The sequence below is a fragment of the Protopterus annectens genome, chromosome 2.part0, assembly GCF_019279795.1.
Source record: "Protopterus annectens isolate FY-2018-M chromosome 2.part0, PAN1.0, whole genome shotgun sequence".
NCBI classification, from domain to species: domain Eukaryota; kingdom Metazoa; phylum Chordata; order Ceratodontiformes; family Protopteridae; genus Protopterus; species Protopterus annectens.
The window spans coordinates 598362404-598377452 of record NC_056728.1 but is presented as its reverse complement, the minus strand read 5'-3'; the positions used below and the strand labels follow the sequence as shown (position 1 = coordinate 598377452).

The 15049-nt window shown below is 39.0% G+C and overlaps 1 protein-coding gene across 1 annotated transcript in view; it reads right to left on the bottom strand.

Annotated features, from left to right (window-relative positions):
* The window catches only part of LOC122793164 (coronin-2A-like), a 2539836-nt gene that overhangs the window by 2015928 nt on the left and 508859 nt on the right, over positions 1-15049 (bottom strand). The window contains exon 2 of the mRNA XM_044060980.1: positions 1015-1072. Coding sequence (XP_043916915.1) covers positions 1015-1025 — 11 coding nt within the window. The 5' untranslated portion in view covers positions 1026-1072. The remainder of the gene's footprint in view (positions 1-1014; positions 1073-15049) is intronic.

Here is a 15049-nt window from a genome sequence, read left to right as displayed (position 1 = left end):
TTTTCCATTTTAGACAAAAGTGTGAAATATCATAAACCAAAAGACAATATGGTAACATGGGAGAATCTGTAGCTCATCACAAATATTTATAAAATGGCTGCTGTTTTATGACATAAATAACTTTTCTGCTAGTAAGAGAGAAAAGGTTTGACGAATTTATAAAGAATGATGATAGCAATGTGCTGTGAATGCAAAATATATGCAGCATTCATATACAAAATGTTTTTTTTTTAATAACTACAGCCAATAACTTTAGTGCATATGGGAAAGTATAAACAATATTTTCCATATTTAAACAAACAAATGTAATAAATTAAAACAGAAGATGGCAGGGTATTACGGGTGAAAACATCACCCAGCTGCCTTCCAGCTACAATGTGACTATTTAATTTGCAGTGTTCTATTAATTTTTGTGTTTTTTCTGCAAATAAAGCCAGAAATAAAAATGGTGCATTTTTGAAGTTGGTATTTTTTCAGAAATACAACACATTCTCAGAACATTAAAATTATGTCATTACCCTCTTCTCCCTGCATAAGAAAGAACAATGCAGTGTAATGCAAAATGTAGGGTCTAGAGCATGGAAATTTCTTGCTGCACTGCGGGAGGACTCTTCTCATGTATTTCCCATATGACGCTTTACCACTCACGGGACACCTTGAAAAACTCCCTTGTAATACAAATAGCAATTATATCTAGCACTAGGACTCCCCATATTCCATATAAATATCAATTTCTCTCTCTATCTGTATCTGTGTATCTATCTTTGTGTGTCTGTATGCTTGTGCATGTGCATATATGTATTAGGAATCCTTAACTACATTTCCAAAGTTCACCCTCTTCTACCAAAAAAGTAATTCATGTTGCAGATTTAAATTTAGAATTCAGGAAATAACTTTTGCTACAGTATTACAACTTAATTACAGAAAAAACATTTTATACGGTATATACGGTTATCATGCTAACATCTGTAATAGAGATGAACTTAGCTTGTTTTAAATTTTTTATTTTCTTACCAGGAAAACATTTGAGTACAGGTGTTCGTTCTCAGTTCTGCTCCGCCGCTGTGTACAACTGTGACAAAAACAAGCAAGAAAAGTGAGACACTGCAGAGGGTATGAAAAGTGCAGTGCATATGGAAATGTCTAATTATACAAGGTCAAAGAAGTACTCTGGGCACATACACTGACAGACAAATGATACAGAAATACAAGGATATAGTCAGATTATATGTCCTTTCCATTTTCAAAACTATGTACAAGGCTGCAGTTACTAAATTCAAGAATATTCCTAAACCCATTCTAATCAACTGCACATGTTGCAAGTTTTATACATAATTCAGCTTAATGATGTACACAGCATGAAAGGAAAAGTGCAGTTGTGTAAGTAAACGTACCGTAACAGTCGATGTTCAAATAATCACTGCTGCAGTAGTCTTAGCTATATGGCTTATATCCTGCCAAGGATATAACAGCCTGCTAGCTTCCAAAGCTTTAGGGCACTTTGCATACTCCCTACGTTAAGGTAGCTCGAGTTGAGCTGTCTAAAAATAAAGGTTGGTGTGCCAAGCCCTTCAGAGCCTTCATGCCAACTGAAAAGGGAAGGCTGAGCCTTGACAGGGCATAACTAGGAGTAGAAATATAGACATATACACACCCTGGTATAATAAAAAAAAGTGGGATGGAGGGAGGGAGGGAGGGAGTGACTAATACAGCAGTGATCATTCAAACATTACTGTTATGGTAAGTTCACTTACACAACTGCACTATGTTCATCACATTGATTACTGCTGCAGTAGCCTTAGCTATCTGGGCAGATTATCCTAGCATACTGCATTTGGGTGGTGGAAGGGGAAGAGTCTAGGGGCACCTGGATAATGGTCCTAGCAAAGCCTGATCTAGACATAGAGAAGAAATCAAGCTTGTAGTGTTTTGCAAACCTATATACACAGAATACTTCTAGAATCCAGTCCCTTCGAAAGCCACAGAAGAAGTCAAGGTCCTGGTGGTGTGGGCCTTGTCCCTGCCTGGAATAGTTTTGTTGAAGTGTCAATAACAAAAGCTAATAGCCTGAGACAACCACTTGGAAATAGACTGTTTTGACACAGTTTGTCCCTTATTCGTACAATCACAAGAAATGAACAACCAATCCAAAGAGCTGAAAGATTTTGTTCTGTCAAGGATATACCTGTGCCCTCTGTGGACATCCAAGTTATGAAGTATCCCTTCTCCCTCATTTTTAGTTTTCAGAAAGAAAACAGGGAGATTGATAGTTTGGCTTAAAGTAAACTTGCATTCCACTATATGCATAAAAAAAGAATTAGTTCTCAAAGAAACCCTGTTTCTGTAGAAAATAAGACTGGGTTAACTAACCATAACAGCTTGCAACTCAGATAAGAGTTGACACGGTAGTCAGGGATCTGGGAAAATATGCATAGAGTAATCTGGTCTTTGAACAACATGTGGCCAATTTAGTAAGAAAATAATTCTGTGTTCCCCAGCTTATAAGTAGGGACATGGCATCCAGGTCCAAGGAAGTCATAATGCCACTTTATTTGTCCCTTATCAGACCTGTCATTGAGTATAATGCCCTCTTCGGCATGTACCCAACCAGGTAACAGTCGGAATGCCCATAAAGGTTCCTTAACAGGAAACTCCAGGATAAAAAGACACTGTCCTATATGGAAAATCTTAAAGCCCTATCTCTATACTCTGTCTCCTACAGGTTACTGAGAGGCGATCTACGCCTGGAATACAAGACATACTCAGATCCACCTCTGATGGACCTTTTGCACATCTGCAAAACAAACAGCATCAGAACCACTAGATTCAAGGATTTAAATTTTGCTCGTGACATGAATAAGGCATGTGGGTAAGGCAGACATGTGTCTCACAGGATCTCCATGCTCTGGAACAGCCCCCCCCCCAATCCATGTGAGGCATAGTGCATCCCTATTAATAGTAACCTTGAGCAACGGATGACAAATCATAAATTCATCCTGGGTCTGGTCCCCATGTGTCTGATACAAAGAGGTAGACAGTAATTCCCAAACTAACATGCCATCCCCCCTCATAACCTCTAGAAACCTCCTAACATACCACATCCTAATAAACAGCCATGATTAATAGGGACACAATTGGGTTGGACTGCATGGCTAGGCTTACAAAAGCCCTGGTGGTCACTAGCCTAGTGTTTATCTGTGAGCCTATGAACCTATACTCTTCTTGCAGAGATCAGAGCACTCAGTAACACATTTTCCTTGTTAAGAACCTCAAGACAACCAGATGAGATGGTTCAAATGGAGGAAGTGTCGACTTCTTTAACACAAAATTAAGATCCCAAGGAAAAGACACCGGTTTTCTTGGAGGTCTCTTTTTTAACACCTTTATTAAATTATCACATAAGACATAAGTAAATATAAATTTATATAAACGAAAACAAACCATATTAGCATATTTCCAGTTACATACATTATACATCACATATGTTTTTTTTATCAGTTGAACATTACATAAATTGTTCAGTTCCTGCCTTCCCTTAAACCTCACGCCTCCTCCTGATCATTATTCTGCAAGTACTGTTCCCACAATTTCCATTTGATTCTATGTAATTTGCTCCTCCCTTTCATTTCCCCTATCTCTGTTACAATATTCAGTACTTCAAATACAGTTGGTTTAGACTTTGATTTCCATTTTCTAGTAAATGCTTTTTTGTCCGTTACCAGGATTAAACTTAACAAGGCCTTGTTATGTCCAGGCAGTTCATACCCTGTTGTCCTAGCTCAAAAGAATAATTTCCTTAGTTACACCTATTTGCTCACCAAATATTTCTGGCATACTACTCTGTATGGAATTTTTAAAATCTGCCAATTTATTACACTTCCAAAACATATCTTCCCAGCTACCTCCTTCTTTCCTATCACACCTCCAACATATGCCATTTACCTGAGCAAAAATTATTTTGAATTTGCTTAGGGTATAAAATACCTACGCAAACACTTCGAAGCAAAAATCCTAAACCTTCTAGACTTTGTTGCATACTTAGGAGCCATAAATATATCCTTCCATTGTTCCCTTGTGAAGTGCTTATCCAATCTCTCTTCCCAATCTTTTCTAACCTCCTCTAATTGATTCATATTATTGTGCAATATTTTATACGCCCTACAAAATTACCCCTTTTATAACAGCAGTTTCTGTTCTAGATTACAGAACAGGTCTTTCACTTAGGATTCCTCTATCCCTTTTTGTTTGCCTATACTCTGATATCAATCCCAGGTGGGGAAGGGAGTCTCTAACCTGCAGTCCAAATGTATTCTTGGCCTCCTCCCATTCTATTACCTTTCACTCTACAATTATTTGCCCCACTGCATCACCAACATGACCTTGAGGTGATCATGAGGCCAGCTGCAAGGGGAGTAGGAGGCATACTCCATAGCTGTTCTAGGGTTTTCACGGGAACACTTTCTTTATGGAGGGGTTAATGTTGCAAGGAGAGTGCCACTGCAATACATTTGTTCCATATATGTAGTGAGGTCATCCACAAGAGCCTTTATATAATGAAACTACACAGTGCTGGTCTATGTAATGTATGTTCCATGGTTCCTTCTAAGAGTCAGTATTTTTTGGGGTGGCTGTTAATAGTCCCTGTTTTGTCAGGGATGCTGACATATGCAATATTTGGGGAGGGACAGAGACTAAGTAAATATTTCCCTGAAGTGATTTGAAACTGGTTACTCTGCTGTTGTTTTTGTTTCTCCCAGTGACGGCAGATTGGTTCAGGTTTCAGAAGACAGTTTAGTAAGATGAATGTTTAGAGCATTGTCTGCTAAGATTATTTCTGTAATGACTGTAATGGTCCTGGCTCGAGGGCTCTGTTCTGCATTAAGGGCTCATTACACTCCTAGGATTCCCTTAACAAAGATAGCAGACACACACATGCTGTTACTGACAGTAGGGTTAACTTTAGGGGACAACAAGAATTCAGATTTGAGGAGCAGAGCATTAAAGGGTTTGTGGCACATTCTTGCATTCTGCTCACATTCTTTCAATTTGTGAATGGAATTTGTCACTCGTCTTGGTTAATAATTGAAGATGAACAGGCAGGGTAGTTAATTTATATGCTTTATTACACAGAAACACATCGGGACAGACAGCAGCAGTACAAAATATAAAGGAACTGATTAACTGACAGACAACACAGACATGCATGCTTACATTTCAAAAGCTTACTACAAAATGGCAGTCAGGCTCACACGTGCTCAGTATTTATACACTTGTGCAAGCCCGTGGAAAGCTTCTTAAAGGTATTTATACATATTGATCAACAGAATTTATTGGGTAGTGTTTATTACTGGAAATTTAGGTGAATGCTTTACCTGACTAATTTTGTAGAGTGCATTTCACTGTACAAGGTATTTGTTGCCGGAAGTATTCACTTATCTAGTTTAATGCATAGTTATATTTCAGTTTAGTTGCCATTATTTCATCTTGTTTGATATTACTAACAAAGGTGGTACTAATGTTTGTTTTGTCACTTGAATGACATTTCATTCCCATATAAAGAACTGCAATTTTTCAAATGTTTGGAGTGCAGTTAAATCCAGACTTCTGCAATGCATTGTAACATGTGGGTATCTGAAGTGCCATTAGCTAGATGATAAATCTGTGCAGTACACGGACAGATGGGGTTACTTTTTCAAGAAGGGTAACTGTACATACTTTAGAGCAGTAGACAGTATTCTCCTTCATCCCTTATGGTGCTGCCTCATCACTGTTAGACCCTGACATTGCTCTCACTACACATATCTATACTCAGTATATCATTTCTCCCCTTCTTCTGCCTCTACTTTGTTCTTAGACTGTACAGAATTTTGCATGTTTGTCATGTTTCACCTTTCTGATGTACTGTACAGTAAGAGATTACCTTTGGTATTACTATGTATTCTACAGTATCCAGTGGGTGGATTATTTATTTATGTGTATATTTGTTAATCAGGGTAGAAATTAGATCCAATGGACAATTTTCACGTTCAGCCCGAGGGCAATAGGCAATATTAAGACAAGCAGAAAACAGTACTTGAACAAATGGACAAAGGAATAAACGTGGTATACAGCTATATGTGATAGAGGAAAACACATAGTTATGAAAATAAGGTGTAGAGAGACTGCATTATGATGGCCCATTTGTTATCTACACTTTATACAATTATTATATAAAGGACATAGAGTAGAAAAAGGATTGGAATAGTAGAACTAGGGATAATAAGAGCGGTTGAAGGACGGAGTAGTGGTTAAGCTAAAAAAGATAATATAGGAAAAGAGTAAGGAGTTATTCAGATGGTGTTACATGACTGTGTCTGTAGTCACTTGTTACATAAGATACAGATGGGTGAATATAAGTGTTAACTGGACAATCTGTGCTATATGATTCCACTGTTGATGAAGCATTTACATTATGCCTCTTCAACTAAGCATCTTTTAACTTTGTTTGCAGTACTAGTGCACATTTTTCGTATTATGTTCTGCTGTGGAATATTATGTATTTTTGTTAAGTACTGAGATGTACTTTACTTCTCTGTATGTTAAATTGATATTGTAGTGTTTGCCTGTGCTTATTGGCTTGGGTCATGACTTAAAAGGTTCATCAGACCAACTTACTCACCTAGTTAGTACACATCAAATAAATAAAGTGCTGTTAATGTAATGACAGGAAGTTTGGAGCTATTATATCTTGTGACCATTATGCCTTCCCAGTTCCCACCCTAGACTATAATTCCCTTCTCGAGGAGAGCTGTATAAGTCATGCCTGGGGTAAATTTCTGAATACCTTTCCAATGATCCCAGTCCCATTTGAAGAAAGGCGATATATTACACTGATTTATCTGCAGAAGGTGTCTATTTTAGATGTGGAGATGCTGAGTAAATAATTTGTCTCTCTAGCATGTTTTATTGATTTGCTAGAGCAGGTTTACATCTTTTGCTTTGGTATTTGTGTGACTGTTTGATTTATGATGGTACAAGAGATCCTGGACTACTGGGTTCCAAGCTGCTAGGAAGTCATAGGTCTCCTCTGAAGAGTATGTAAGACACAGAATAGAGGAACAGTGCATCTAAAATTCTCTGGTAGACTCTGATCCTCTTTGCAGGGGCCCTCTGAGGTTTTTCCAGCTGTTTGATGTGTCTTATGAGGTACCTGACCAGTGCTGAATACAAGGAGACAATAATCTCTTTTGATCCGGATATCTGGTTGGCAATCAGCTGTGTCTAGCAGAAGAATTTCCTGACAACTACTATAACTAATACTTTTGGGACATCTTTGTTATATTTTTGTTCCCTCTTGCCTATTCTCTGTAACCCTAATTGCGGTCACCCTTACTGGCAGAATCCCCTTTCTCCATTCCCATGTTGGCTCAGTTCTTAGGATACTTTCTGCTACTTTATGAATATAATGTTCTGTATGACTGTTGTTATTAAGAATCTGCATCCGAAATCCCAATCTCTCCTTATTTCTTGAAATTTCTCCCTTTTTTATCATCACTTTCCACTTTGAATTGTAGCTTTCTATTTTGTATTATGTATAATAACCTAACTGCGTAACTCTAAAATATCCCTTCAAATCAGGTAATCCTAAGCTACCTTGCTCTACTGGAATGATCAACGTATCCCACTTGAGTCTTGCCCTCTTCCTCTACAAGATAAAATCCTTCAACTCTTTATTAATTACTATCCACAACTTCTCCTCTGGTTGAAAAGAATATGCCTGATCTGTATAAATATTTAAGGACTAAAACATTTCTACTGCTTTGATTTTGCTATTCATATCTGGGTCAGTTTACTGAATTAACTTATAACCTAAACTGAAAAGAATGAGGCAACAACATCAAAACAGCAGAACAATGAACGTTCACAAAAGCGAAACTTCCAAGATCGAAACAAACAAATTCAGTTTATTACAGCAGAAATACATGTCTGTCCCTTTAAACTACACTGTGATTTACAGCAACTTCTATGACAAACACAGAGCACTTTCTGGATGATAATTGGTCCAGTGAAATGATGAACATGGTGTTCTGTTTAGCTTCACAACAACCTTTTTCTATGTTTTTGCAGGGGGTAACCCTCTGCAAATTATATATACCAACTCCAAGATTGCACTACAATGGGGAAAAGGGTGAATTTCCCGATCCTCACTGTACCACAATCTAAATTCAAAAGCTAAGACCTTCAAAAAAAAAAAAAAAAAGTGTAACATCTGCAGTTGAATTTTTGCTGTCTTGAGTTTCGGGTTTGTGAACATTTGTTGTTGTTCTGTTTTGGTGTTGTTGTCTCATTTTTTCAATTTCAGTCATATGTTAATTTGGCAAACTGAAGTAGACCCTCATATCCATAGACAATAGCTTCCAGTTTCTCATTTTTTGTATTATCTTTTGACACATCTGCAATAACAGAATCTTTTTTAACCCATATTCCTAAATACATAATTTTATCATGTCGGCAGAAATGTGGATGTTGCTGAAACAATTCATGTGTGGACATATAGTTTACAACTATGGCCTTTGTTTTATAATAATTAATTTTATATCCTGAAAAAAAAATAAACTGTCTCAGAATGTCTCACAACACTGAGATGCCCTTTTTCTTTGCTAATTATATCTTTAAATTTCTGAGTCCCCTATTTTCTTTGCAAGTGGTTGTAAACATAACACAAATAACAAAGGGGAAAGAAAACACCCCTGTCTGGATCCTCTGTTCAGATACAACTTATCAGAGAAGAACCATTCTACTTTGATTTTTGCCTTCAGTCTCTCACATACCCTCCTCAGTAATCTATTATTGTATCAGGGAATGCAAATGCTTCCATTGTTCTGCTCATAAAATCCCAGCTTACTCTGTCCAATGCTTTTTCTGTATCAAGACCATACCTCTCAACTGTACTGAATTCCTCGGTTTTTACCGATTTTGATGGCAAAATATTGGGGTGCCACGAATTCCCGACTGGCCCCCTTACTTTTCGAATTTCCCGGACTTTTTTTTTTTAAAGCAGTTTAGCACTTTAAATTTTTTTGCACAGTTCCACTTTAAATGTATGGCTGATGTCATCACCACCCATCACCAGCCTACAGGGGTGTGCGTGATGACATCAGCTACTGCCTGTTGGACTGGAGGGAATAGAAGTATATGAACAGCAATGGCGGGGGAGATGGATCATGTGCGTATAACTTTTGCAGAGTCCGCCCACATCATGTCCCAGCGTCCAGGTAAGAACATTCATTGTTCGTTCTTCAGACATTTCAGCTTATCTCTTTGGGCATTACCGTTTTACCTGCTATTGTTGGGCCGTTATGTGTACGAAGTTTACTTGCTGCCTGGCCATTTCTCTCTGTGGGTCGTTTCAGTTTTGCTGCCTGCTGCTCATTTCACTTTAATCTGAGTATGTACTTGAGGCTGCATGTAATGCTAGCTTCAATTTATTTTATCTGAGCCCTGACCTGAGCCATTTCAGTTTATTTTAAATGATGTGTGCTGCTCATTTCTTTTGCTGCTGCAGTTTGTTTTAATTCTCGTATCGGCTGGGCAAGTGTAGCTGCTGCTAGGTTCAATTTACTTTCTTTATCTGAGCCATTTCAATTTACTTTAAATGAGGTGCGCTTTTCAATGTCTTTAGCTGCTGGTTGTGTGCTGCTCGTTTCAATGTATTTTATGTGAGCCGTTGAGGTGTGCTTCTCGCTCATTTCAATTTATTTTTTTATCTTAGCGTCTACTGCTGGTTTCAATTTATTTTACCTGAGCCATTTCAGTTTATTTTAAATGAGGTGTGCTGCTCATTTCTTTTGCTGCTGCAGTTTCTTTTAAATGCTCGTATCGGATGGGCAAGTGTAGCTACTGCTCGTTTCAATTTGTTATTTTATTGGAGCCCTGAGACTTTTTAATTTATTTTAAATGAGGCATGCTTTTCGATGTCTTAATTTAGCTACTGGTTTTGTGCTGCTCGTTTCAGTGTATTTTTATTTAGCTGCTGGTATATCTGAGCTGTGCTGCTCCGCCCTGCTCGTTGTTTCAATGTATTTTAATTCGTATCTGGCTGGGTAATTATTTTGTGTGTGTGTGTGTGTGTGTGTGTGTGTGTGTGTGTGTGTGTGTGTGTGTGTGTGTGAGTGATTACCTAGTGTGAGCTCTACAAACTTCAGACTCCACTACTATTTGTTGCTCTCTCTATCTGCCAGCAGCTAACTTATTTTACATAAAGTGTCTCCATGAACTATAACATAAAGAAACAAATGGAATAAGACGCAACAATAATCACTCCATTGCCATGAAGTCTTGACCTGGAAGAATACTTCAGGTCATTTTGTTCTGCTGGGAGAAAGTGTCTAACTACAATACACTACTGTGCTGAAACTAGATTGTAATGGGTTTTCATGTTAAGCCTATTTCTTTAAGCTTAAATCCCTACAGCACATAGCATGCATATATAAATTCAGCCTCATTTCTAAGACCCTTGTACTTCCCCTGTACATATATTGACCCCTAGCATGCAATTTTGCCACATGATACAGACTGGCAATATGATTCCTCAGTGTCTAATGAAACAATATTACATTACCCTCTGGTGGGAAAAATCGGAACCTAGTGGTAAACTTTGAAGCTGGCAATACAGAGAAAGATGAAGGAAATTGTGTTTTTCAGCCAGCACTAATGACTACAATTGAAACTTTGCAGAATTTTTCCCTGTAGCCAGTTTATTTCCTTGGCTAAAATGTGCCTCTGAACAGAAAAGCTCATTTATTTATTTTAATTTGTGTACAAATTCACCTCTGAATTACCAGCTAGTTATTTCTCTGCATTTTCCACATACACATTGGTAAGATGAACTTTTGTAAAGTGATGTGAAACAGAGAAGTTAAGATATGTTAAAATATATCCAATAAAGTCTGTTAATGTGCTCATCCATTTCACAGCCATTTACGACTGCAGTAGATTACATTTTTCACATTTTTAGTTCTGGCTTGTTTCTGCATTGCAAAAGATAGTTTTAAAATAACTGTTTAACATTTCATAAGAAAATATGGTATCCCACAATTCCACGGGAGTGGGTGGGGTTACATAATTATGTACGCAAATTATATGTTAATTAGCGTACAGATTTGTACCTATTTTTCATGGGTCTTGTCCAGATTTCTGATGTTTCCAGGTTGAGAGGTATGATCAAGACCCACCAATGACAGAGGTATATTCCTATATTCTGCTTCCCTCTAGATCATCATTGTTCATTTAATTTTGGCAAATGTTTTCCTCCCCTACAGAAAACCACACTGATCCATACCTATCAATTTTGGCAACTCTTTTGGCATTACAGACATAAATGCTATATAAAATTGCATATGAACAGAATTGTTTCTGATTATTTATCATTTGATATACAACTGGACACACTAGAAAAACAATGTTATTAAATATGGGTTACCCCAAAAACATTTTGGAGTCAATATTTACAGAATTATTACCAAAAGACATAATGATACATACAGTCTCTTGACAGACTGCACAAATGATATGATCTAGTTGTGGGCATTTATTACACATTTCAGTGTTGATGCTTACCATATTAAGGATATTATAAACAAAAAATGGTGTATATTTATATCAGACAATGAAAATTATAAAACCTCAGGAAAAGAAACCAAAGTAGTTTATAAAAAAGAAAAGAATTAAGAATTTTCTGGAGATACCTTTTAACAAAGTAGTAATTTTTACCAAATGGAAAGGGATGTACAAATGTCAAAGGTGCGCACAGTGCCCCCATATTCAAAAAGAAACTCAAACAGATATTTTTTTTCTTATAGTATTTTGAAATCTAGTGGATAATTAATATTAATTGTGAAACAAGGGTTTGATTTGTGTTGCACATTGTAAAATGTGCCCTGTCTTTTATATTGGAAAAACTGAAAGGCATTTTAAAGACAGAATATATGAACATTTACATAGCAGCAAAAATAAGAAGTTATGTACCTACCATAACGTTCCATGTTAGTTGTCTTCTTCTCGCCTTCTTTCTTGCTGGATGGGTTCGGAGCCGATCCTCGGCTCTGACTCGGCCAATACTAAAGCTCGAGAGCTAATTCCACTGGCTCGAGGCTCCCATATATCCCACAATGCTAGGCGGTAACTACTCAGATCTCGTTTGATAGCTAGACCAAGCAATTCTAGTCTCCATAGTATGGAGAAGGGTAACCCACCTCTATATAAACCAGAGTGTAAGGTATCCCAGACCTAACAAAAGGGGAAATAGAGGTGATAGAACGTGTGGGAATGAAACTCTTCCAGAGGATGATCACAAAAAGAATTCCTATCGGTCTGTCCAGGCTTGGGGGAAGGAGGGTGGGACGCAAGAAAGAAGGCGAGAAAAAGACAACTAACATGGAACGTTATGGTAGGTACATAACTTCTTAATGTTAAGTTGTCTATCTCGCCTTCATTCTTGCTGGATGGGACCGTGTCCCTAGCACCTTATCCCGGGTGGCCTATCGGAACAGACTCTTGAGAACAGTGGAACCAAAGTTGGCATGGTTTCTGGAAATCATGTCCAATTTGTAATGAGAAATGAAGGTATGAGGAGAAGCCCAAGTGGCTGCTGCACAAATAGAATCTATTGGCAGCCTGTCCTGAAAAGCTACGGATGTAGCTAATGCCATAGTTGAATGAGCTCTAGGTCTTGAAGGTAGTTTTTGATGTCTGATCTCATAGATGAAAGTAATTGTAGAGGTGAGCCATCTAGAAAGGGAAACTTTGGTAACTAGAAGGCCCAATTTCCCTTCTGCATATGATAGAAAAAGCTGATCAGATTTCCTGAATTGTTTAGTTCTGTCTAAATAATATCTAAGATGGCGGTGAACATCTAGAAAATGTAGCTTTTGTTCCGACCTGTTGGAATAGTTAGGGAAAAAGATGGGAAGATCAATTGTTTGGTTTAGGTTTGTTTGAGAGGAAACCTTAGGTAAAAAGGAAGGATTAGTACGGAGGGATACCCTATCTTTGTGAAACACTAAGTAAGGAGGGCGACTGCACAGAGCATGGAGTTCAGATATCCTTCTCGCTGAAGTTATGACTACTAGAAAAAGTGTCTTCCAAGAAAGCAACTTCAGGGAACATGAAGCCGCTGGTTCGAAAGGGGGAAGGATTAAGGAAGCCAGAACCAAGTTCAAGTCCCATTGAGGCGGGGGATCTTTGATTGGAGGTTTGAGAAGAAAAACACCCCTTAAAAAGGCTTTGCAGAGCTTGTGAGCCATGATGCTAGACTCCGATACACCTACATGATAATTAGATATAGCAGCCAACTGAACTCTAATGGTAGATGAAGAAGAGCCTAAATGAAAGAGTTCTGCTAGAAAGTCCAGAATAGACTGGATAGGTGCAGTGAAGGGATCTATATTTTTTGATGTTGCCCAAAAGGAGAAGCGTTTCCATTTGCTATTATAAATCTTCCGGGTAGAAGATTTATGAGAGGCTATCAAGATATCTCGGACTGAGCTAGATATTAAGGGAAGCCTGGCTAGGGTCAGAACCGGAGAAACCATGCTGTGAGGTTGAGAGAATAAAGAGACTGGTGCAGCTGGCCTGATTGGTGGGTCAACAGATCTGGCACTGGGTCCAGATGCCAATGCTGCTCCAAAAGGTAACGATGAAGGAACGGAAACCATATCTGTCGAGGCCAGTAAGGGGAAATGAGGATCATTGTCACTCTCAAGGCGATGGCTTTCTGAATTAGTTGAGTTATCAGTGGAAAGGGGGGAAAGGCATACAGAAGTCCCCGGGGCCAATTGTGGACTAGAGTGTCTCTGGTGGTATGGCCTGGTAATGGGAAGAGAGTGAAGAAGTTGTGACACTTGCTGTTTTGGGGAGTAGCAAAAAGATCGCAGCAAGGCTGGCCCCATCGTTGGAACACTTCTCCCAGTACTGATTTCTTCAGAGACCACTCGTGGGGCATGAGAATTGCCCTGCTCAACTTGTCTGCAATCACATTGGATTTCCCGGGAATGTGGTTTGCTACCAGAAAACGCTGAGAAAAGATCACCCATTGCCAAAGTCTGAGTGCCTCTCAACATAAGGGGTATGATCTGGTTCCGCCTTGTTTGTTGATGTACCACACTACGGACATGTTGTCCGTCTGAATTGCAAAAGTCCCTGTGGGAAGAGAGTCGTGAAGGGCTTGCAACGCTAAAAGCACTGCTCTCATCTCTAAGACATTTATGTGCAAGTGGCACTCGAAAGGTTGCCACGTGCCCTGGACTGTCCTGCCCTGATAATGCCCCCCCCCCCACCTGATCAGGGAGGCGTCTGTTGTCAACGTGGCGACTTGGGGGGGGAGAGTGAAGGGTCTTCCTTGGAGAACCTGAGGTGATGTGATCCACCAAGACGGCTGATTCTTGCATGATTGCGTCAACAATATGGTGTGGGACATCGGGAGCTGTTGGAAGGACCATTGAGTAAACAGCACCCATTGGAGGATCCTCATGTGGAAGCGAGCTAAGGGGAGAAGGGGGATAGCTGCTGCCATGAGTCCTAATACCTTCAAAACTAGTCTGGCTTTGACTTTGTTGCATTGTAAGAGAAGGTAAACTTGTTTGCGGATGTCTGACACTCTCTGCTCTGTGAGTGTGGCTGAAAGATTGAGTGTGTTTAATGTGGCGTCTATAAAAGTAATAGATTGACAAGGCGACAAGGCAGATTTTTCGAAATTTATTGAAATGCCTAGAGCTTGGCAAGTTTGGATAGTGAAGTCTCTGGATAGAAGTAGTTGATGTCTGGTGGTGGCAGTAAGGAGCCAGTCATCTAAATATGGAAACACCTGGAATCCTTGACGTCTCAAGTGAGCCACGACCACTGCCATGCATTTGGTGAACACTCGGGGGACTGTAGTGAGACCAAAGGGCAGGGCTCTGAATTGATAGTGACTGGCTCCCAGCCTGAAGCGGAGAAATCTCCTGGAGCGTCTGTTCATCTTTATATGGTAGTACGCGTCCTGAAGATCTATCGAGCACATCCAATTGTCCTG